The sequence below is a fragment of the Megascapheus bottae genome, chromosome 5 (assembly GCF_031878675.1).
Source record: "Megascapheus bottae isolate mThoBot1 chromosome 5, mThoBot2.hap1, whole genome shotgun sequence".
In the NCBI taxonomy this organism is placed as follows: Eukaryota; Metazoa; Chordata; class Mammalia; order Rodentia; family Geomyidae; genus Megascapheus; species Megascapheus bottae.
Genome location: NC_143513.1, coordinates 4619934 through 4644942, shown reverse-complemented (window position 1 = coordinate 4644942; position 25009 = coordinate 4619934). Strand labels below are relative to the sequence as shown.

The 25009-nt window shown below is 40.4% G+C and overlaps 1 protein-coding gene across 1 annotated transcript in view; it reads right to left on the bottom strand.

Moving 5' to 3' along the window:
- The window catches only part of Pou6f2 (POU class 6 homeobox 2), a 230066-nt gene that overhangs the window by 113516 nt on the left and 91541 nt on the right, over positions 1-25009 (bottom strand). The window contains exon 4 of the mRNA XM_090332603.1: positions 3147-3499. Within this exon, the coding sequence (XP_090188729.1) occupies positions 3147-3499 (353 nt within the window). The remainder of the gene's footprint in view (positions 1-3146; positions 3500-25009) is intronic.

Sequence of the window (25009 nt, the reverse complement as noted above, 5' to 3'; positions counted from 1 at the left end):
CTTGAAACATTCTGATTTCAAAAATGCAATCCTTTCATGGAATTAGGTAAAAGAGTGAACTAAAAATTATATTATCATTTTACAGTAAAACCTGATGAGCTATTTGGAGATTTTTTTGGGGTCAAAAGTGTTATTAATTACCAGCACTATTAATTTTTGTTTTCATGTTGAGAAACAATCTCACAGCCTACTTTATTATTTTTTTCTGAAGGCTTGATGGTATTTGTATAGATTTAGTAATAATTGCTTTCCTTGAAAAAAATATAAGCAAAAGAGCCTTCTGAATTGTTTTCCCCTACATCTACACTATTCAGTTCTAAATGAATATCTCAGATGAATTTTGAATAATGTGAGAAGATAAAGCCTGCATGAAAATGGAGGCTTGAAATTTTAAACTGTCATGTGTGAATTTAGTTAATCTTTATTCCCCTAATATAATTTTCAAACAAAAACACTGTATTCTGGTCTTTAATGGTCATTATCTTTGAGAGTAAAATATTGCTGCAGTTCCTTTTAAATCATTCTCTGTTTAAAAAGTTCAATCCTTCCATGCTCTGCAAATTTGAAAACCCTGTCGCTAGCATCAGAACAATTTTAAACCATCCAAGTCTCCATTTCCTTTACACCTGCCTTACAAAGTAAAGGAAAAGGTCCTTATTTCTACTGACATGGACTTAATCAAAATTAATCCTAAACCTATTTGGTAGTTTAAAAAATGTGTACCAATTCACTTCTTTGGTCATCCATCAAATACACAGCAGTAGGTGTAGTGCTGATTCTATACTTAAATATATATGTAATTTACATATATGTAAACATATGCAAATAAAAATTCTAAACAGAGAGAAAATTAGAATATTTTCTTAGGGTTATACACAAAGTAAGGTAGTCCTGAGTCTTCATTTGCAAAATAAAATAAAACAGCTCTTAGATTCCCATGGGACATAGCTCAAGAAGGTTGATGCTGTCATTATTCAGGAGAGATGGATAATACCAGAGCTCTGAGATATATTTTAATGGGAGAGAATGGTGATCTAGATGCAATTGGGGTCACATCTAAATAATATTCATTCCAAGGCAGTTGTCTATTTTGATAATATTACCTGTTTTGTTGCTTGGGAAAGAGGAAGTGTTTAATCACATGGTATATAGATATGACTAGTTTAACTATTCATTAAAGCAAAACTGTTTTTTTTTTTTCAGATGTTAAGACTGGACCTGAACTCAGGACCTCTTACTCTCATTTGTGTTTTTTTTTTTTTTTAATTTACTCTAGCACTAGAACCCTTCTCTGTTTGTGGCTTTTTGCTGGTTAATTAGAGGTAAGAGTCTCACAAACTTTTTCTGCTCTGGGCTGGCTTTAAACTACAATCCTCAGATCTCAGCGTCTTGAGTAGCTAGGATTCCAAATGTGAGACAACAGCACCTAGCTAATTTAATTGTTCTTAAAAAGCATTACAGTCATTCTCTGGCATAATTAGTTGAATTCCAGATGCTGAAAATGTTAAGGTGCCATAATCATTCATTTTGTATGCTTGATTTTGTTCTTTTATTAGATAGCTTAGCATCCAGGAAGGCTCTCATATAGCTTGTGTTCATTTCAGTGTCAGGCCACAGGCATTAGATTGTCTTGTCTTTGTAAGATTTGTAAAAATACATTTTAACCAGACTCGGGGGGAAAAAATGTTCAAGTTGAAAGTTTCCCTGGCTCAAGTGCCCAGAAAAACAATTACCCTGTCATCCTAATGTCTTCATCTCCAGGAAGTCTTTGGGCTGTTTGGGCAACTCAAATTCAAAGAGATAAAACTATGGAACAACAAATAAAGCCAGTGCTACCAGATGAAGTTTTGGACCCACCTGCCTTTTGTGTGTGCATCAACCTGTCTTGGCTTTGTTTATTATTATTATTTTGGTTTGGCATGAATGCCATCTCTACTGTCATCTGTGGGTTGGAGAGGGAAAAGAAGAGGGCTGAGATGACATTTTTCATGAGTGTATTAAGGGCCCACTCTGATAGATATTATCAATGTCCTGCATGTACGTGAAATCAAACATTATTATATAAGTCAAAGAATGTACAGTTTGACTAAATCATTCATTTCTAGATCTGATGTGTTAACACTAGAGACATTAGATTTGGAGGTTGATTTATTTTAAACACATCTAAGTTAAGAATGGTTTTCTTTTCTTTCCTTTTTTAATTTTTTTTTTTTTTGCCAATCTTGAATTTGGCTTGAACTTGGGCTGGGCACCATCCTTGAACTTCTTCAAGGCTAGTGCTCTACCACTTAAACCACAGCACCACTTTTGGCTTTTTCTATGTATGTGGTACTGAGGAATTGAGTCCAGGGCTTCATGCTTGCCAGGCAAGCACTCTACCACTAGTCTACAGTCCCCGTCCCTCAAGAATGGCTTTCTGAAGCTTAGTTACATATTCTTGAACACTTCTCTCCATTCAAAGAGAGCAGGTGAGCCTGTGGGTAACCTGATATAGCTATTTTTACTATTCTCAGCGTCACAACAATAAAGAAAATACATTAGTTATTTTATGATTTCTATGGAGATGCATCTTTGTTGAGGCTCTGGGCCATGCATTTTGAGTACTTGTTAGACTGTGGAGTGATGGTGAAATCTGGAACATAAGAATAGGACTAAATTTCTTTGCCCTCTTAACCCCAGAGAGCCTTTAGAAGAATAAAAACAAAAGAGCAGAAAGTACTCAAGGTAAGACACTGTTGTATTCATAATACAGAGAAATAACCATGATGGCCTGGTGAACAGTAGATGCCATTCTCTGTGGGGCTACAAAAGTGTGCTAGTAATAATTTTAATTGGATGCTATCTTTGCTGCCTTCAAAAAAGTATCATAAAATGGAATTATTACGGGCTACAAGTACACTTAACAGTGCGGGGCCTGGCACAGAAGGGGAGAGATAACATTTATCCTTCGCAGGGCGACATCAATGGGCTCCCATTTGTTTCGTTTACATGCATCCCCAGCCGCCTACAACTTTCTTCCTCTTCCCTAAGCCTAAGAGATCAATTGGAATGAGACACTGTGGAACTGGACGCTCAGTTCTGCCGGGCCCCCTCTGCCTTGGGGAGTGGCATGCTCTCTGAGCTCCTGGAAAGGATGGAGAACCTACCTGGAGAGGGTTGGGAGGCGTGAGTGGCGATGGAAGGCCATGTCCTGGCGACTGACTGGGCTTCTGAGCGGGGCTGGAGCTCTGCCGCGTTGGAGAGGGCTGGTTCTGGTTCTGGGGCTGCTGCTGCTGGGGCTGGGGGGTTTGCTGGAGCTGAGCTGCGGGGGCTGGCAGCGGCTGGGAGGCGGGCGGTGGCTGCTGGGGTGGGCTGGGCTGGGGCTGGGGCTGCGAGGGTGCCTGTGGGGCTGGCTGCGGATGCTGGCTGGATGGTGGTGGAGGCTGCTGCTGCTGCTGCTGCTGCTGGAGCTGCTGGAGCTGCTGGAGTTGTTGCAGTTGTGAGTTCAGGGATGAGGTAGCTACAAGGAAAAGGAGGAGAGTGGAATCAAACCAACATCTTGCTGTGTGTCTCTGATGAGTGACCTACACCAGCCCGAAGGATCTGCCCTAGGAAAAGCAGACTCTTTCTCTCAGAGGCTGTTTAGAGGATTGTAAAAGCCTGAGTGTTGAACAAAAATCACTCCTTAGGTGAAAAATTTTATATCCTAAGACCAGAATATGACACATTAGACATTTCTCATCAAGGTACTGGAGCATTTCTTTTCTTTCTTTTTTTTTAAAAGCATTACTTTTAAAATGGAGTTTACAAGGAAGAGAGATTATTTCTAAGTACGTTCTCCATCTCTTCCTTTCCATACTACTTGCAAAACACACTCCAGCTTCCAAGATTTGATTTAGATTTTCAAAGTCCAAGGAGTTTAATTCTTATGGTAAATGCTTGACTTGAGTTCAGAACAGAACATAAAATTGTCATCTCCTCTCATCAATGCCATTAAGGGACTCATTTTCACTTACTTCTGCAGGTCTCTAAGACATCTTAGTTTCTACAGTGTGTGTGTGTGTGTGTGTGTGTGTGTGTGTGTGTAGTCACACTTCTCAGTTTTATAGAGTCCATTGTCCACTGCTTGCACTTAGTATTTATTTACTTGTTGATCAAAGAGACAGTGCCTCAACAGGGAAGGGAGTTGGGCAGATGACAGAAACCCAAACAGTGTGGTGACTAGACATATTACCACTGAAAGACTGAGGTAGGAACTGAGAACAAAAGGATGTTTAAAGACATTCCTGTTAGCTGGGTGTCAGTGGCTCATGTCAGTAACCATAGCTATTCAGTAGGCTGAAATTTGAGGATCATGGTTCAAAGCCAACCCGGGTAGGAAGTTCATAAGACTCTTATCTCAAATTAACCATCAAAAAGCCAGAAGTTGAGATGTGGTTCAAGTGATACAGCATTAGGCTTGAGGGGAAAAAAAGCCAAGAGACAGTACCTGGGCCCTGAGTTCAAGCACCAGGACTAGTATACACATACAAAAAGATTTTCCTGTTGTATGAGAAGCAAGAGTTGAGTGTGAAACTTATGGAAGTACTGAACACACATTGTTTTCATCTGTCAGGGCAATAAAGAATGCTTCTGCAGCAAGAACCTGAAGCATGGTCTAGAAGTTAGACAAAAACCAAGCCTAGGTCCTTCTCTAATAATCTAACACCATGGATAAATACATACAAGGATCAATACTGAATCTAGAAGCCTTGGCTGCAAAGTTTTCCTGTGCTCTCTTACTTAGAATTAGTGAAAAATTACAATGCAATTAAGTCCCATCTACAACATTAAACTAACTTCCATTTTCTCCCTTCCTGCCTGCCTCCCTCCCCCCATCTCCCCCTTTATCTCTCTCTTTTTCTTCCTTTATTTTGCTGGTCCCAAGGCTTGAACTCAGAGCCTGGGTGCTATTCCTGAGCCTCTTGGCTTTTCTCAAGGCTTACTCTCTACTATTTGGGCCATAGCATTACTTCTGGCTTTTTTTGAGTAGTTTATTGGACATGAGTCTCTTGGGCTTTTCTGCTTGGGCTACCTTGGAACCCCCATCCTTGCTAGGATTACAGTTGTGAGCCACTGGTTCTTGGCTTCAATTCAATTCTTTTACATTTAATTTGCAACCTTAAAATCTTTGTTTTAAAAACATTATTTTCTCAAGCCATTATGATATAGTGTGTGAAATACCTGAATTGGCACAAATATATTCTCAAAAAATATGTATATACATTGAACCAGATATCAAGAGCTTCTTGGGAACTTTCTCTGTAACAAGAAAATCTGTGTGCTGGTGGCTCACGCCTGTAATACTAGATACTCAGGAGGCTGAGCACTGAGGATTGCAGTGCAAAACCAGCTGGGGCTCTTAAGTCCATGAGAGATTCTTATCTCCAATTAACCCTCAGAAAATGGGAAGCGGAGCTGTGTCTCAGGTGTTAGAGCTCTAGCCTTGAGCCGAAGAGATCAGGGACAAGATCCAGGTCCAGACACCCCCCCCAAAAAAAAAACCCACAAAAGTTAATCAGTTTTTATTTTTGTAAGGAAAAGAAATATTTTGTAAGGCTGGGCACGGTGGCTCACACCTATAATCCTGAGGATTGAGGTTCAAAGCCAGCTGGGTCACCAAAGACTTGGAGACTCCGACTAATCACGAGAAAAGGGAAAGTGGAGCTGTGGCGCCAGGGGTAGGGTGGTAACCTTGAACTAAAGAGCTCAGAGACAACACCCAGGCCCAGAGTTCAAGCCCCATGACCCACAAAAAAAAAAAAGAAAAGAAAACTATTTTGTAAGAGTTATAGAATGCCATCTAGGTGAGGCACTGGTACTGTACCAGAAAGTATGCAGGATTTAAGAAGGAGATATAATACTGTTTTCAGTGAGCATGCTTTCTGTTTGGGGAAAGTAATACTAATTCACAAGAAACCTGTTGGAGGTATCCTGCTAAGGGAAGATGCTAATGCATATCTGTGAATTGATGAAGAGTTTGACATTGTAAAACTGACGTTATGGCCAAGAACCAAAGGAGAAGTTCCTTGTTCAGCTAGGGAGACCAAAGGATCATTCATGGTGACACTTCTGAAGAATGAACTGAGGATCTAGGAAGATTTCAGTGAGACCTAAACTGCAGAGAATGCAGAGAATGCGGCGAACTTGCTGGGTGAAAATGCTGGAAAGATGAATTCTGCCAATTATCCTTCTATGGTTATGTCAGATTTCACACTTCTGCAAGGAAGAGATAGCTATATTGGTGATCATGTGCCCATTCAGAGGGATAGCATATTCCAATTCTGTGATTCTGGACACCCATCATGGCTGAGATGGGCCAGTTAGATGGCAAGTCTGCACTGGACCATGGCATTATGTGTGATCTATGGATATAGCCCAGGGTGCCTCCTTCCTTGAGTGTAAACCCAGGGTGCTCTGGGGCATGTAATGTGACTCCAGAAGTAGATGATGGCCAGAAATTAACCAGTCATTCTCTCTGCGATTAGAACTTTGAAGGGCAAATCTAGTTTGTCATGTTTCCCTCCTTCTCATTTACAAAGTCACATTTGATTGACGATCAGAGAACCAATCTCCATTCTGACCTCACAAGTTCTCCTGCAAGCTGGAAGACCTGGAAAGGTAGAGCCTGATCTTCCACTTTTTGGTGGAATGGTAGACTTTGGGGACATGAGTGCACCTGCCTCTTACCTTATTCAAATCAAGCCTCTTTGGGCTTCTTTCAAGTGGGGGCACATATGTTCATGGTTGACTGGTATACTATACTGTTTTGTTTGGGTTAGAAAAGCATTTATCTAAATCAGCACTTGGAAAAAGGAAAGACTGGGGAATATTGGCAAATAAATATTGGCAGAAGAGTCAGTACAACAGACCTGAACCTACTAATGAGGCAGTGCCCAAAATGTGTCTTTGATGCTCTATGTCCATGAGTTTGCATTGTTTGAATATTTTTATTTCCTACAACAGTCATTTGACTGCTAAGGCATAAAAATCCTTTGAATTATAGAAAGAAATTTGTAAGAAAAAATAATGGAGAATAAAATACATTCATATATGTAGTTGATGTGAAGAAAAGCAAAAGGGAATGTATAAGAATGTAACTCTGATCTAAAAAACCAAACCTCAAACCCAACAAATCATCAAAGCCTTCTACGCAATAATATGAGAATGAAAGCAAAACCTGAGAAAATGGGATGTCTCTAAGTGACTCATTTTTTAAAGATTAATGAAATGTAGACATAGAAAACTAAGAGAAAAATAAAGCTGGGAAGGTTTAAGGGCATATGTGAACTACAAAGAATGTTTGCAGATAACACGACGTTTGTTGGGTAAGGATGAAAGACTGCTCTCTTCCCTGGTTTCTATGTTCTATCATGCCTATTTCTTCTATGTCTGCTGACTATACGCTGCAGAGGCCAATGTGAAATATGATATTCAAACTAAGGCAATCAGCATTATGAAAGAAGATGAGATGTACAGAAATACATCCTGAGAATTAAACACAATTTTTCAAAAGAAATAGAAAGCAAAATTCTATCAAATTTTGAATTTCTTAGAAGAGTACTAAAAATAAACAAAACCTAGGACCTTGAAACTTTTCAAATAAATAGAGAAATGTAGGGTTCTTGACTCCTATCTGTTTGCTTCCACATTAAAAACCAATTCTCTTTTTTCATGTTTAAGGTGGCATCAGTAAATTCCACTCTTAAATAGTGCTACGCTGATATTAATCCTGTAATATCGATAGAGATATCAGTATTATATTGGATGGAATTTATGCAATATTACTTCTAAAACAGGAAGATGTAAAGTCTAAAGTGGCATATATTGTGGGAGATTGGTTGCAGGTTCCAGGAACAGATATCAAAATGTATAGATGCTTAGTTTGCCTTGGTAAGAGGGTTATATGTAATCATATGAAAATTTCTGCATTTTTTGCCAGTCCTGGGCTTGAGCTCAGGGCCTGAGCCCTGTCCTTGGACTTTCTCAAGGCTAGAGCTCTACCACTAGACCACTAGAGCCTCAGCACCACTTCCGGCTTTTTTCTATGTATGTGGTGCCGAGGAATCGAACCCAGGTCTTCGTGCATGCTAGGCAAACACTCTACCACAAGGCCAAACTCCCGGCCCCAATTTCTGCATATTTTACATCATCTCTAAGTTACATTTTTTCCAAATACCAGGATTTGAACTTAGTACCCTGAGCTTGATAGGCTTTCTTATTCACAGCTAGTGCTCTACCACTTGAGTCATGCCTCCAGACCAGCCTTTTGCTGGGTAATTGCAGCTGGAATATGTTGGATTTCTCTGCTTGGGCTGGCTTCTAACTGTAATCCCCAGATCTCTGCCTCCTGGCAGCTAGGATTACAGCTATGAGCCACCAGGGCCTGTCTTCTAGATTACTCTTGGCACCTAAAATAATGTCAATGCAATATAGCTAGATACACAGGGCATAATGATAAGAAAATGAATGCACATTTTTATCAGTGCAGACGTAATTGAGACTTTTTTTCTTTCATCCATGACTGAGTGAATTTGCAGATGTGGAATCTATGGATATAGAGGACTGATTGTATTGCAGATGTAAAGCAAATCAACAAATGATTTTGGAGAGATAAAATATATCCAATGGTGAACAAAGCACAGAAAAGAAAATAATCCCCAAATGCTGGAAGAAGTGTGATGGTTAGCCCACACCCTTACCTACTTCACACAGAGAATAATTACTCCCATCAGATCCCACTTCAGTATTTTCTCAAACTTTTCAAATTGGACCTATGTGGACACAGTTGGGAAAGTGCTGGCTGGAGTTTAGAAGCCTGATAGATAGCAATAAGAGGTGCTCTCTTACTCACTAGTGATGTTCACACAGCTCTAGGCATGTCTGTAGACAAATCGGACCAGTCGGAAGGAGAAAGCACCAAACCAGAAAAGCCTTTCTATCTCAAAAAGGAATGAACTGAAAGCTTCTAAAAGTCAACCAGCTTCCCGAGGGTCATGTGTTTTAATTGCCCAATGAAAGGTAACATTTGGGAGCGAATGTACATGCCAATGAGGAGCCAGGGGGAGGGATTTGTCACTAGGGAAGCACTGCAATTTTTCAGAGCCTGCTTGCCCATCAGACACCTGATCATGTAAGACTTGCACTAAAGTCTCTATTTGCTGCACATCTCCACCCTTTGAGCTGTGTTTCCCACATTCTTGGGGAATTAGCTGCAATGGTCAGACAGCGGAAAAACCTCTGCTACCTCAAAGTAGACTATGTGTGATAACCTCACATATGTTCAGTGTCCCAAAGATTGCTACACATGTCCTTTTCTCTCACTCCCTCTTTTCTTTCCTTATTTTTTTGCATTTAGAAGAAAGATCTAAGGAGTTCGTAAAACATCCAGGGGAAATAAAGAGGAAAATGTTTCCAATGATAACATCCTTACAAATTTTCATCCATAGTGTGAGCCACACAGGCCTCTTCCTTAGCTTGGTTGTTTCTGTAAACTCTAGCAGCCTATCTCAAAATGCGGAATAGAATTACCAAGGGAGCTTGTTAGGAAAGAAAGTTCCAGAGAGCAGGAGAAAATCTGCATTCTGCACAACTGTTCCAGGGAATGGGAGCCATTGCCCCTGGGGCTTCTAGCTTCTCCTGCTGGATCCTTATAAGTGAAGGGAGGGGGAAGCTCTTCCCTTGGCCTTCCACAGGGCAGTCTGCCTTCCACTTCCCTCCATAGAGAAACAGATTTCATGTAAGCCACTTGTTTTGCCATTAGGAAAAATATAAAGAAAGAAAAACAGATTCCTGGAAATCAGGTACTCTTTAGTACTTTCTTTTGGAAATGCACAAGCCACAACTGCTTTTGTGACATGTTTGGGGAACACACTCTGGGGCCCATTCAACAAAGGCTAAATCTAAGAATGAACGTGAGATCTCAGATGTCTGATTACATAGACCAGATGGAGAGTGAAGAATGATCAGTCAGAGAAGCAGAATGAAGAAGCTGCATCTGCCCACTGGTGTCAAAGAAGCTGAGGACTATGAAGGACAGATGCCCCTTGATTTCTTTTTTTTCTTCCTTTTATTGTCGGGATAATGTACAGAGGGTTTACAGTTACATTAATTAGGTAGTAGGTACATTACTTCTCGCACACTGATACCCCTTCTCATGTTTTTGTCCCTGACGCCCCCTGATTTCTTAGAGGGATTTGCCAGAGTCTCTCTAGGGAGAGCTGACCTTTCCATCCTCTGCAGAGTAGCCCAGGGCTACCCCAAAACCTCAGAAAAATTCTGATAAAAACATCCTCCACAGAAATAGAAAAAAAGTATGAAGAACTAGGATTTCGAAAGCTGTCATAGAAATTCCCCCGAATGGAGTGCTTCTCTTCTCACTCACTGTAAAGAAGCTTGTCTGTCCACAGTCTCACTGTCCCAAGTCATCAGACCATTCTTCAAGCTTTTTATTGAGGGTGAACCAAAATGGAAGACACCAGTGAGTGATCCACACGTAAGTAATTCCTGCCTTGAATTGCAGGACACCAGAACACCGAAGACAAAGATATTTTAAAATCCTCAAGAATTCCGTGGAAAAAACCAATAAGGATCTAGGAAGAAGCATACATCTTACTGGGGTCACTGTCTTGTAAATCACCTCTCCTTGGTAGCAGTATCTTGAAAAACCAAAAGAGCAATACCTTCAGGGTTCAAAGGGAAGCATCTTTTATCAGGAATTCTATTGCTAGCTAAACTATCTAATAAAAACCAAAACAACACCAAACAGCAAAATACCACCAAGGGCAATGTAAAGCTTATTTTAGAATTTACCAAGACTTAGATATCCTAGCTTACCTTTTTCTTAGGAAGTTGGATACTTTGGCAAAATGAAATCAGGAACTAAGCCTGAGAAAGGAAGGCCAAAGGCCTCGAAATTATCTATTAGCCAGGTTAGCGACTTGAGTGGCTCCCACTCAGCTGCCAGGAGTTTTAGACAGCAACCCACATGAAAATTTAGGGGAAAAAAGGAGGATTTCAAAGAAACAATAAGGTCATTGATCTTTGGAAGGCATTTGAGAATATGGAGAGAAAGACCTAGATACTTCAGGAAAAAGAAAATCTGTCTGGAAAAGTCACAATCCACATATAAAGCAATGGTTTCAAATTAGAACAAATCATTGAGCCTCAAGAAGAAAATGGAATGGATTTAGAGTTAAAGAAAAAAGGAAAGGAAAGCTGGGCACGGTAGCTCATTCCTGTAATCCTAGCTACCCAGGAAGCTGAGATTTAAGGATTGTGGTTCAAGGCCAATCCAGGGAACTAAAGTCGATAAGACTCTTGTCTCCAATTAATCACTAAAAAACCAGAAGTGGTGCTGTGGTTCAAGGGGTAGAGCAGTAGCCTTGAGTTGAAGAACTCAGGGAAAACATCCAGGCCTCTGGGCCTCAAGACAGACAAAAAAAAAAAAAGAAAGAAAAAAGAAAGAAAAAGAAAAAAAGAAAAGATCGAAAAGCAGCAGTAGCTATGGATTAAGAAGGGAAACAGGAGACTTCGGGGAACACAAACAATATTATTCTCTGACTTCAAACTGGGATCCTCAAATTTCAGCTTCCCTGAGTACCTAGGATTACAGCTGTGAACCACTGGAACCTGACCATATGGTTACATTTTCTTTTTCTAGTGCTGGGGCATGAACTCAGGGCCTGTGCACTGGGCTTTTCCAAGGCTCGTGTTCTACCACTAGAGCCACAGTACCACTTCATACCACTACCATACATGTAGTGCTGAGGAATTGAACTCGGGTCTTCATGCATGCTAGGCATGCACTCTACCATTAGGCCAAACTCCCTGTCCTATTTTTTTTAAGCTATAGTTCATGATTATTGAATATGATACTTCAGGGAATTTTTTCTTCTTTCATTAAAGTAGACATAATGTCATATTCACTAAAAATGATGTTAAGAATCTGGGTGAAGGAAAGACATGCTCATTTTATATTTGTATGCTAGTAACAATATAATTCGCTTTTAATTTAGCAGACAAAGCAAGATGTACCCTGAGTTTTGAAGCATCAACATTTGCCTTTCAACTTCAAATGGAGGCTTTGTTTTTGTTTTTGTTTTCAGGAGAAAATATCTCAGGCAATTCAATGGCTACCGTACTTGGTTTAAACACAACGCCGTGTTCAGTCAAATTTCTTTTAGGATATAGACACATGGGCCAGGGCTTATTTTCATGGTTGATTTCATCCATCCCCTCTGCCAGTATGGAGATTATTCCCTACAGCTATTCTCCAGTGCTCTGTCAGGTCAGATTAAAAAATCTTAAGTGACACAGATGTGGTGACTGATTCAGTAGGAGTGTAGAGTAAGAGATTTCTCTTATGTTCTTCTCTTCTGCATTTCCCTTCCTTATCTGATGAGCCTTAAATTCCCTAAGTAGTCAGTTCAGTTTTGTTTCTAGACAATGACTTCAGGTTTGCCAAAAAAACTTTAAAGAATTCTTTTTTCCCTCCTCCTTCTCCTCCTCCTGCTCCTCCTCTTTGTCTTCCTTGTCCTCCTCCTCCTCCTCTTTCTTCTAGTCCTCCTCCTCTTCCTCCTCTTCTTCTTCCTTGTCCTCCTCCTCCTCTTTCTTCTCTTCCTCCTCCTCCTCTTTCTTCTCCTCCTCCTCCTCTTCCTCTCCCCCTCCTCCTCCTCCTCCTGCTCCTCCTCTTTGTCTTCCTTGTCCTCCTCCTCCTCCTTTTTCTTCTCCTCCTCCTCCTCTTCCTCCTCTTCTTCTTCCTTGTCCTCCTCCTCCTCTTTCTTCTCTTCCTCCTCCTCCTCTTTCTTCTCCTCCTCCTCCTCTTCCCCTCCCCCTCCCCCCTCCTCCTCTTCCCCTCCCCCCCTCCTCCTCCTCCTCTTCCCCTTCCCCCCCCTCCTCCTCCTCCTCCTTGCTTGCTTGTTTGTAAACAGTGGAGTGGGTACCTCCTCCCGCTTCTCCCACTTCACAGGAGAAGAAATCTAAGATCTGAATCTAGGACCACATGTTATCCTACTTTTATTTGGCCATAACTGTAAATACTATTTATTTTCTGCCTGCCTGCCTTCATTCCTTCCTTCCTTCCTTCCTTGGACTGAGACTTGAACTTAGTACCTGAGCCTTTTACTTATTGGTTAGTGCTCTATCAACTGAGTCATGCCTTCAGCCATAATAGTTTTCTAAAGTGACTTTTGTTTTTAATTTAATTTTTTGTCTGTTGTGTGGCTTGAGCTCTGGGCCTGGGTGCTGTCTCTGAGTTCTTCCGCTCAAGATTGATGATCTACCATACTGAGCCCACAGTGCCACTTCCACAACCTTTGTTTATATATTTCGAGATAGATGAACTGAAATAAACCCTATCTTCCCTTGATCACTGCCAGGGCGGTATAAGAAAAGAAGAGATGTGATAGCTAGAATGTGCCTAAAATTCTGTAAGTAAACACACTAGATGGTATGCAAGTGGTCACAAATGAATTATCTGACGTATCATAGACTATGGACAGCACAAACACTACGCTTCTACAGAAAGACTAAGTCAAAGTCCAACAAAGTAAGTGTCAGGAAATAGGTACTTGCAGTGGTGGGATCAAAGGGAGAGGGGTTAGACAGGTGGAGGAGAGAGGGGAGTAGCATGTAGACAGGAATTCATTGTCTATACCACAGAACTGAGAAAATAAGGGAAAGGGTGGGTAGAAGGGGGGTGAAGAGGTTGAAGGGATGACATAAATCTACATAAACTGCCTTGTTAAATGGTAAAAAAATTAATATTAAATTTTAAGAAACTGGGCCAGGAGTTTGGCCTAGTGGTTAAAGTGCTTGCCTAGCATGCATGAAGACCCGGGTTCGATTCCTCGGTACCACATACATAGAAAAAAGCCGGAAGTGGTGCTGAGGCTCAAGTGGTAGAGCTCTAGCCTTGAGAAAGTCCAAGGACAGTGCTCAGGCCCTGAGCTCAAGCCCAGGACTGGCAAAATAAATAAATAAATACATAAATAAATACATAAATTTTAAGAAACTTTAATACATAAAACAAGAAAAAAAGCGAGGGAAGGGGTGAGGTGGGAGGGATGGGTAAGAATTTTGCAAAGGATGACACTGTATTTATAAACCGCTTTGTTGAATGACAACTCTCTGGTATAACTACTTAAAAATAATATTTTTTGTGCCATTCTTGGGGCTTGAACTCAGGGCCTGGGCATTGTCTATGGTCTTTCTCAAGGCTAGAGCTCTTCCACCTAAGCCGCAGTGCCATTTCCAACTTTTTCTGTGTTTAGGGTACTGAGGAATTGAACCAGGGCTTCGTGCATGTTAGGTGAGCACTTACCACTAGGCTAGGCTTCCAGCCCCCCAAATAGTAACATATTTCTTTTTTTTCATATATTTTTTATTTTAATTAATAGAAGGATTACATGATATTTGCCAGAGAGATGGTGCATTAATTCCTATACATTGATACTCTTTCACATGTCTTGGTCCCCATTTCCCTCCCCCCACCTCCACCCCTCATTTTGTTTTCCCCCCTTCCCTATCCAATTTCAAATAACCAATACAAATATATCCGATATATCAGGTAACAAAGTGAGATACTGTAACAATATGAGATAACCAAGGGACAGCAAAAGAGATGAGAGATAACATAGTACCTGAAGAACAACAATCATTTGCAATAGAGCAAAACCTTGATACAAAAGGCCATATAGTAGGACGCTAAATGAAAGGACCTCTAGGATACAGGATGAGTAATCTTATTACTTATACGAAACTATATTATGGTGTTCTAATGAATCACATCTTTTTATTCATCATTTAATTGTCTTAGTCTAGATAATTTACCACAATATACACTCAATAATAAATATATTGAGAATCTTGATTTGTGATTTCTTTTATTTTCTTTTTTTAAAATATTTTTTATTGTAATTAATAAAAGGGTTACATGATATTCACCAGATAGAAGGTGCATTAATTCACATACATTGATACCCTTTCACATGTCTTGGTCCCCCTTACCCTCCCCCCCACCCCCAACATAGTTCTTTTTAAAAAAAAGAAATAGCCAGAAGTGGTGCTGTGGCTCAAGTGGCAAAGCACTAGCCTTGAGCAAAAAGTGTCCACAGTGCCCAGGTCCTGAGTTCAAGCCCCAGGACTGCCAAAAAAGAAAAAAAAAGCCTTCAATACTATGACTTAGACGTAGCCTCCCTTTCTTCACCTCTTTCTCTCATCAGTCACTGGTTCACGTGAGTCACACAGCACCACTCAAACATGAGAAGACCGGAGGTGCTCCCACACCCACCACAGAGATAGGGCCAAGGGAAAGTTGGAAAAATATGATACTGTCCATATTTCTTTTTTATGCCCATTTCCCTTAGTTCAACCGCATTACGCCTGGGCTGAATCTGCAAAAGCCCATTCATTTGGTGTCTGTATCTTTCCTCCTGCACTTTCTTCCTCACTCCTTATATCAGTTATCCCAAGCCATGTTCTAAGTCCTCACTGAGATGGTTATTGCACTCTATTGTTCATGGTGATCTATGTTAGCTCCCACCGTCAGGAATCATACCACACTACTCAGCCCCAAATGGGGAAATGACTGGGTCTGGTTCCAATCCGCTTTTCCAGTCTCAGCCTAGCCTGACAACCTTCATTTCTAATCCAAAAGTTGAAGTTGGTATGGCCTGGCTGCAGACAACCTGTGGACTGGGACACCCCACCCCATACTTCACAGAAACAGGACTTGAAAAAGCACTAGCGGTACCTGTAATTCTCACTTCTCAGGAGGCCGAGTGAGACTCTTCTCACTAAAAAGCCACAAGTGGAGCTGTGGTTCAAGTGGTAGAGCACTAACTAGCCTTGAGCAAAAAAATCTCAGAATAGCACCAGGTCCTGGGATCAAGTACCAGGACACACACACACACACACACACACACACACACACACACACACACACAGTGTGAGCTGATCAGCAGCATTGAACAGCATCAGGATAGCCACTACAAAATAGGAATTGTGCAGCTTTTTTTTTTTTTAACATTCAGCATCTGTTTATTGATCAGACAACATCAACTATTAGGAAAATACCTGAGAGTCATCAAATGAGCACAGAAGAGTCCTAAGCAGTCAAAAATCATTATTCTGCTGCTTGTATCTTCCACACTAGCGTTACATCTATAGAAAGACTGAAAGCACATATGTGAGGTCTCACTGTGTATTTTTCTTTAAGAAACCATCCAGAAGACTCTTCACCATCATAGCTGTGCGGGAGAGCTAGAGCTAACAGCTGTCCCCTCAGGTAGCACTGGTACAGGCAGCCAGAACGAATGACACTGTGAGGGGATGTGCCTTGTGCTACAGTTGATAATATGGTCCTCAGGTTGCTTCATTCTTGCCAAATAGCCCCTTAAGAGGGTTCTGTGTTCATGTTCTGAAACACTCCTGTCTCCTCTCACAACAGCCTCTGTCTGCTAGAGGGTAATGAAGTGGTTTGTAATATCATGAAGAAAACTCTGATAAGCCATTTGCTAACGTTATGTGCTTATTCATTTAGTGCTCAAGGCTGTACTCCACTACCTGAGCTCCATTTCTATAGTAGACTATTTTATTGTTTTAATTAAAATATCTTTGAGTAGTCAGTTGTTCACTTTAATTTCTTCTTACCTAACAAATGCCAAATGCTTTTTTGGCTTTGATTCACAAAAGGAGTACCGTGGGAGGATTCCTGAGATTAAACACATTCATTGCTCAGGTGTCTAGGGGACCACATGCAAATGAGTTCTCTGAGCTGCAGTTGACTTTAGAGAATGTTCTAGAGTTATTTATTTTACAAAATCGAAAAGAAAACAACAAGCTTTAGAAAACCAGGGGAGATGATCTGGATAAACAGAGAAGTATTTGGGATGGATCTGAGATGGACTTAGAAGAAGGAAAATGTCATGCCAACCCAGGCTGACCCAAATTCCATCCGACCTGGGTAGAAATACAATCCAGCAGGAGGATTAGGAGGGTTGGAGTTGAAGGTCAAGGTTTCAGTATGTCTGGGCTGGCAAGTTGAGAAAGGCAGCCAGGTAAAATAAATGTGATGGCGTGTTCAGGGAAAGACGGAGTTGGAATGTTGGAACAGGGCCCCCGGCAGGTGCTATCTTTCATGGTCACATGCCACCCCTTGCCCTCAGCGAGTGCAGGCTTCATTCGTGAGAGATGTTGAGCTAAAGCCCAGGAGGACTGGCACAAATTCCCAAGCACTGATAGTGAAACAATACTTACAGAACATTCTTGTCCTGAGTTGAACATTAAATATCAGTTCTGAAAGGTTTCAGAAAAGCTATCGAATTTGAGTTTTATGGCAGCATAGCATTTCATAACTCTCCACTAATCACTTATTTCATGAAGTTGTTCATTGTTGCTTGTGTGGGATGCTGTCATAATTTATTCCCTTCCTCCTCCGCTCTCTTTCCTCCCCCTCCCACTTTCCCTCCCCCTTCTCTCCACTTCCTCCTGATTCTTCCCCTTCCTCTCTCCCTCCCTTCCTTCCCTCCCTCCCTCCCTCCCTCTCTTTCTTCCTTCCTTCCTTCCTTCTTTCCTTCCTTCCTTCCTTCCTTCCTTCCTTCCTTCCTTCCTTCCTTCCTTCCTTCCTTCCTCTCCTCCTTCCTCCTTCCTCCTTCCTCCTCCTTTTATTCCTCCTCCTCCTTTTCTTCCTCCTCCTCCTCTCTTCTTCTTCTTTCTTCCCTTTGTGCTGATCCTAGGGCTTGAACTCCAGGCCTGGGCACTATCTCTGAGACAGTTCTGCCCAAGCTAGCACTCTACTACCTGAGCCACAGCTCGCCTGTCTATCTGGTGGATAATTGGAGAAAAAGAGTCTCACAGACTTTCCTATCTGCAAAGTCTAGTTTTGAGCTGTGACCCTCAGTAGCTACTATTAGAGATATGAGCCACTGGCACCTGCAACTGTTTCTTTGTAAAGAGCTATTTAAGATAGTACAAGTAACTTAGACAAGTCCTCAAAGTAATTTATCATATCTTAGCTTTTTCTCATAAATTATTAAGCCTGAAAAATACCATTGGCACAACAACTGAGTTGTATATATATCTTTATTTGTTCAGGCAATATGGATTTACCCAATGACTGCTATACTGCAGACACTGTGATTATGTCCAAGCAAATTTCGAATATCAGGGAAAATGTTGCTCACATGTGGTCAGGATTATTGTGTGGGAGGGTGGACGCTTTTGATGGACTATTTGCCAAGGGCCAGCTGGTTTCTCGGTCCAGCCAACTGGGATCCAGTTGATTTACATGCTGCTACTGAGTGAGAGACTCCATTGGGAAAGCTTGTTCTCTACAGTGCACTGAAGACTTGGTAAAGCAACTCAGCAGCTCTTATTTCTTTTGATTATAAAGGCTGACTTGCTGCTGAGGAGAGGCGGTCTGTGAGAGTGAGAACTGCCCTGGATGATCACATCTTGCTCAGCCCTGAGAGAAGAGAAATGAACACTGCTGGTTCCCTTATGGGAAGGGCACTACTGCTGCCTACTCTCAACTAGAGACATCTTTGCATGTACAGGGAACTCTTGCTTTTGTGTGTGGACCTTCTGGGTCTTCCCCTCACAGTTCACATGAATTGATTTTCCCCCCTCTGTTATTAGTAGATGCTTGATAAAATCAGGTTCTATTAGGAAATGCATAATTGCAAGAACATTTCATTTTTCACCAGTCACCACAGCAAAGTAAAACAATTGAATGAAGGAATTTACTAGTTCATTTTTGAAATCGACACAATCATAAGCTGTTTAATGATACTGGGGCATGGACTCAGGGGTCTTGTACAGGTTAGGCAGATGCTCCATCACTTGAGTCACAAGCCCAGATCTTTTTGCTTTAGTTATGGATAATTAATAGGGTATTGTTTTGGACCCAGGGCCAGTCTGGACTGTAATTCTTGTATTTGTGTTTCCAGGAAGCATTTCATTAACTGAGAAAGTGATTAGGAGGAGGTAAAATTAAGCACAAAACATTTCATTGGTTGGGGAGTAGGGAGGAGGAACATGTCAGCTTATGATGGGACATTTCATTGGCTGACAGAATAAGGAGAAGGAAGAGGCTGGCCAATGGGGGCATTTCACTGTTGAGCAGTGAGAAGGAAGACAGGACATTTCACTGGCTGACGTCTTGAAGGAAAAGGTTGGCTAAAGATGGTTCTTTCCCTTGGCTCTTGATCTTACATCTTCATCTTCATGTTTTGGCTGAGTAACATTTTCCTTTGTCCTCACACAATATGAATTGACACATGCTGGCATTTTCTTAATTTTGAAAAGAATTAGTTCATTTTAAAGTGCATCTTCATTTTAATATTTAAGGCAACAATACCTGAGGGTTTGGGTTTCTAGCTCAAAATCGATCATGAAAAGAAGGGTGTTTCAAAGTCTGTGCATATAGATAAGTACCTCTGTGTTTCTGGAGTCCTCTGAAATGGATAAATAGGTATTTGTGTGTAAACCAAGAAACACATATCCTTGCCTTTTATCTGTAACTGTTTTTCCTATGTGTTTGTAATGAGTTATAATGCATGTACTTCAGCTACTTTTCAACTTTGTAAGACTTCTTTTTCGTTAAGATTTTGATCCAATGCACGAATCTGAAAGGCTTCCTTTAGACTTCTCTTTTTTCCTTTTTGCTCCTCATTCTAAAGCACTGTGAGGCATTGTGTGAGGAGCGGTATGCTCTGGATTGCCCTAGATTCTGAGAATTCAGAGTGAAAGCCCAACAGTAACCTTCAGTTTGCCTTTTTTGAGGGTTACATCAGCCCTTTGTTATGTGATCCCATCATCCAAAACAGTGAACTTCTCTACAGCTTATCTGCCATTCCACTTGGAAAATCCTCTTTGAAGCAGACGAGGCTCTGGTCAGTCAGGGGCCAGTCATACCACAGGAGAACTAGGCCTTGTGCGTTCAGAGCTATGAAATGACACATATATGTGCATCTCTTATCTGTGAGGAAGGGTTTGAAAGGCTGCAATTTAGTTACCTGATGGTGCCTTCTGGAGGAGCTATTCGGGAGGAAAGAGTGTGAACTCTCCAATTTATGTAAGTCACATTCTATGTCATATCACCCACTTGTATATACTTGGATAAAAGCCTCCATTGTCCAGCAGACATAACCTTGTAAAGATGACAAGATTAGTCTTTCTCTGTGTTTTATGCAATTAAAATGGTAACCTTGACATTATATGAGCCCTTTGACTTTCTTCATATGTGCTTTGGTTTTCTTTACACGTCTTTTAGTTTGCAAACCTGAGGATTTATTATTACTTTTTAATGGGTAGAATATCTGTAGACAGGGCTTCTTTTGCCTGTGTCATCTCTATGGGACAGATATGGGGACTGGCTGTCCCAGCTGGTAGCTATAGCCATCTCTCTCTGGTCTCTTATTTTCTTTCAGGAATTCCTTTCTCATTCTGCCCTGCATTGGCTGATCAGAGGAGAGAAGGAGAGAAGAGAGAGGACTGATAGTGACCCTTGGTCCTTCCAAAAATGGAGTCCCTTCATAGAATGACATGCCTGTATTGTTCCTTGAGGATCGTTCCTGGGATCATTTCCAAGTCCTGATTTTCTTCAGATGCAATTGAGCCTTCTCAATCTTTTCTATAATCTGTGCCTAGGCTTTCTCCCTTTGCTTTTATTTTTGCTTTTGTTTATTTTTAACTATAAGCAGAAATGTCTTCTTTAAAAAAAAAATCCATGTAGGGGTAGGGATTCTAAACTGGGAGGATGGCATGAAACATACTTTTAATGGCAGACTGTCAACAGTGATATATTCTTACAAAAAGCCTCATCCAGGTGGTGTGCTTACAATCGCAGGATCCCTCAGAGACACTGGAAGGGGCCTCGGCACTCCAACTTGATGTGTGTTTTACCCACATGTTTTAATATGTGTTTCGTCTACATAGTGTTGCGTAGACTGGATTGCAAATGTAACCTTTCTTCCTACAGTTAAGTTATGATGCGGGTGGGGGAGGGTTAGCAGTGAGAGTTAGTAACAAAAGAAATAAAATGAAATCTTGTCCAGGGCCAGGGATGGGGAGGCGAGGAGGGAATAAAGACCTTAAAGATCTCAATATTCTAGTCCAACAGAACAAACCCCCCTCTATTGAAGGTTTTGAAGAGAAAATTTTAGCTCATTTCTGATTTTACAACCATTCAATGGAAATCACATGCATGACAACCCAGGCATCAGGCTTCAAGTTGCTCTTAGCACAGTGTTCACCATCCTGCATTTCCAGAGAGGCAGAACAGAGCCAGTTTAAGCCAATCATCTGCCTTCAGTTGTGCTTGTGTTTTCTCCTTGGAAGAGCAAGGGGGCGGGGCTTGTGGTGTCCCTCTCCACAGGTAAATACCATGCCTCAGAACTTCAGGTGACCCAAGCTGAGGACGGCAACTATTAATAGAGAGGCAGCACCTATGTCACATCTGTATACCTGTCATCGTTGTGGCCTGAGCATGTGAGCAATCTCATTTACTAAAGCCAATACACACCTAGAGTCCCGCTGTTCTGATTTATTTTTTACCTGTTAAGAGTTGTAACAACAATACTTCTGAGTAATAAACACTTCCACTTAAACATAGTGGAGATATGAAGATAATTATTGTCATTGATTAATGTTTTATTTTGTATTTGGTCGTACTGGCGTTTGAACTCAAGGCCCTAGCCCTTGTCACTGATAATAGAGTAAGAAGTACAAAATTAAGAACATTAACATTACTAATTATATGCTCTTGAACAAATTACTTGATACCTTAACTACCTAACTTCAGCAACTAACTTTTCCAAGAAGAAAAAGATGAAGCTGGGAGCATGGTTTAAGTGGTAGAGAACCTGCTTAGCAAGCCAGAATCCCTGAATTCAAATCCCAATAGCACCAAAGTAAAATAAAATGAGGTGAAGTCTATCTTCTTAATGAAGTTACAATAAAGATTGAGTGAAATAATGTGTTTATGAGTTTATCTTAACACCAAATGTTCAACATTGGTAGTCATAATTATTTTGGCCTAAAAGACATATGTTGGATTTTTTATTTATTTTTATTATTTTTTAACTTTAGGGTTCTTATTGTAATTGAATATAATAAAAATGTTAAAGATAATTTTTCACAGAAAGAAAAATCATCACATAGGACTATCAATTTCATAAAGAAAAATTATTTTCATTTGTACATTCTCTTAAAACTTTATTCTTGTACATTTTTATTTTTTATAGTTATAATATTTACAGCCCTATATTTTATGCTGATTTTCTTAACATTGTCACAATTGTATTTTATAATTCTTACATTGCTTTATTATTGTTTTTAATTCTTTTTTTTTTTTTTTTGCCAGTCCTGGGGTTGAGCTCAGGGCCTGAGCACTGTCCCTGGATTTTTCTCAAGGCTAGAACTCTACCACGAGAGCCTCAGCACCACTTCTGGCTTTTTCTAAGTATGTGGTACCAAGGAATTGAACCGGGTCTTCGTGCATGCTAGGCAAGCATTCTACCACTAGGCCAAACTCCCACCCCCTATTATTGTTTTTAAAGATATCACAATATTATACAGAACTGGATATAAATTATGCACACTTAATTTTTTAAAATTTCTATTATGATAGGAATTAATAGTCATAAATGTTTAAGTTTGGGGGAATATGCAATTAATAATACCTTTCCCCTCATTATTAGGAAAAAGTATTTCAAAAGTTTTTATTTTAAAGTATTTTTGATTTGGTTTGTTTTTTTTAATTTAAGTTTCTTTTTTTAATTTTCAAGATAATGTATAGAAGGGTTACAGTTACATTCACCAGGTAGTAGGTACATTACTTCTCTCACATTGATACCCCTTCTCATGTTTTTGTTCTTATTTCTCTCCCCCACCCCTCCCAATCATCTTATTTTTCCCCCCTTCCCTTTCCTATTTCAAATAAATAAATAAATGTGTATATGATATACCAGGTAACAAAGTCAGATTCAGTAACAATATGAAATTAACCATAAGAGAAGAGAAATAACATAGTACATTAAGAACAACAATCACAGGATTTTTATATCAAACCCATTTACTTCAACTATATATAGTTGAAGAACAAAAAGGCTATTTGTTTGGCAGTACTGATGAGTTACAATTCAGGGCCTAGTGCTGCTAGGCTCGTGTTCTCCCACTGAACCATGTCTCCAATCTGTTTTTCACAGTTATTTGGGTCTCTTTTCTTTTTTTTGGTTGTACCAGGGTTTGAACTCAGGTTCTCACATCCATTGACTTACTAGCTATATTATTAGAGCCACACTTCCAGCCCTACTTTTTTTTTTTTTTTTTTTTGCCAGTTCTAGGGCTTGAACTCAGTATCTGAGCACTGTCCTTGGGCTTTCTCAAGGCTAGCCACAGCACCACTGCCGGCTTTTTCTGTGTTTGTGGTACTGAGGAATTGAACTCAGACAGGGCTTTGTGCATGCTAGGCAAGCACTCTACCGCTAGGCAACACTCCTGGTCCTGTTTCTTTTTTCCTAAGGTAGTTTCACTGATCTTTTTGCCTGGGTTGGCTTTTTTAAACTTGTGATTAATTCATCCTTTTAGAATTTGTAAGTATATTTTACATTAAAGGATACATCATAGTTTGCTATGTGTTGATTCCAACATGAATGAATTAGATTCAGTGAATTAGACAACTTTAGATAGTTAGAGTTTCTCTACTTTTTCTTACTCTATTAATTTTCAGTTTCTCTACCCAAATATTTTGGTTTTAGAACAAAATCTGTAAGAACATAGAGTATGGGGGAAAATAATTGCCACTCCCCAAATCTACATTTATTTGTTTTGATGTTTATCTTTGGCCCTGGTGTAGATCTACTCTGGAGTTTAATGGGGGATTTTTTATGTGATTTTCAAGTCAAGGTTTGTTGGATAAAATTTACTTCATAACTTAAGTTTGCATAGGAGAATGAGGCATGTAACTGAGAAAAACATGAAAATGGTTTCTGAAATCGAAAAACGGAGGAAATTAACTTTATTCTTACGCAAAACTCACGTTTTATATATTAACTGAGTGGCTGGTAACTGCTTAAAAGGGGACAAAGTTGCTAACAGAACTGACATATATTAATCACAAAAAATAATAGGAGGAATTCATCATTTTATCCCTCTGAGAAACATTAGCTTAGTAGATATGGAGGAAGCTATCACCAAATGAGTGTTTTCATGTGGATCTAGGAAGAAGAGTCAACAATATCTCTCCGAATAAAGTGGCAACATTGTAGGCTTCTGCCAACTTCATTAAATCCATAAAATCATTAAGCAAGCAAATCCTGAGGACTTTTTAACAGGGGCAGCTTCCATCCAGCCAGAGCTCTTGGATGCATGGCCTCAAAGGCCCATCCTTAGCTCCTTCTTGCTTAACATTTTCATTAGTGACGAGGATAAAGCAGAGAGGGGATGACTGGGCAGTCATGATTGACAGAATGAGGATGCAAAAAGTTTTTGACAGGCTGGGGAGGATGAAACAAGCTTGACAAGATAAAATATAATGGGAGATAGTTAGCAATCAATGTGGCGGTTTTATACCCAGGCATATGTGTATGTGCATACATATACCGCGCGCGCGCACACACACACACACACACACACACACACACACACACACACACACACACCTCTGCAGAATTGCTAAAGCAGTGAGACACATTAAAAAGCCTTCTAGGTTCTGATGACAGTGAGCAACAATGGAGCCCAGAGAATGATGGGGTTGGCTGAAGCTGATGCGATCGATAAAAGAACAGAGCCCAGAACAAAGGCTGTAAAATTCCCCTGCATGAGGAGCTGGCAGATCCTGAGGGGGCGGGGGGTGTGCAGAGTGAGGGGATTGTGCTCAGCTTAGATGCCAGGATTTACAAGGGGTATGGAGCAGAATCCCATCATTTCTTCATGAGGTTGGAAGAATCTGAAATAAGACTAAAATTTTGTCAGTCCTAAATTTGTC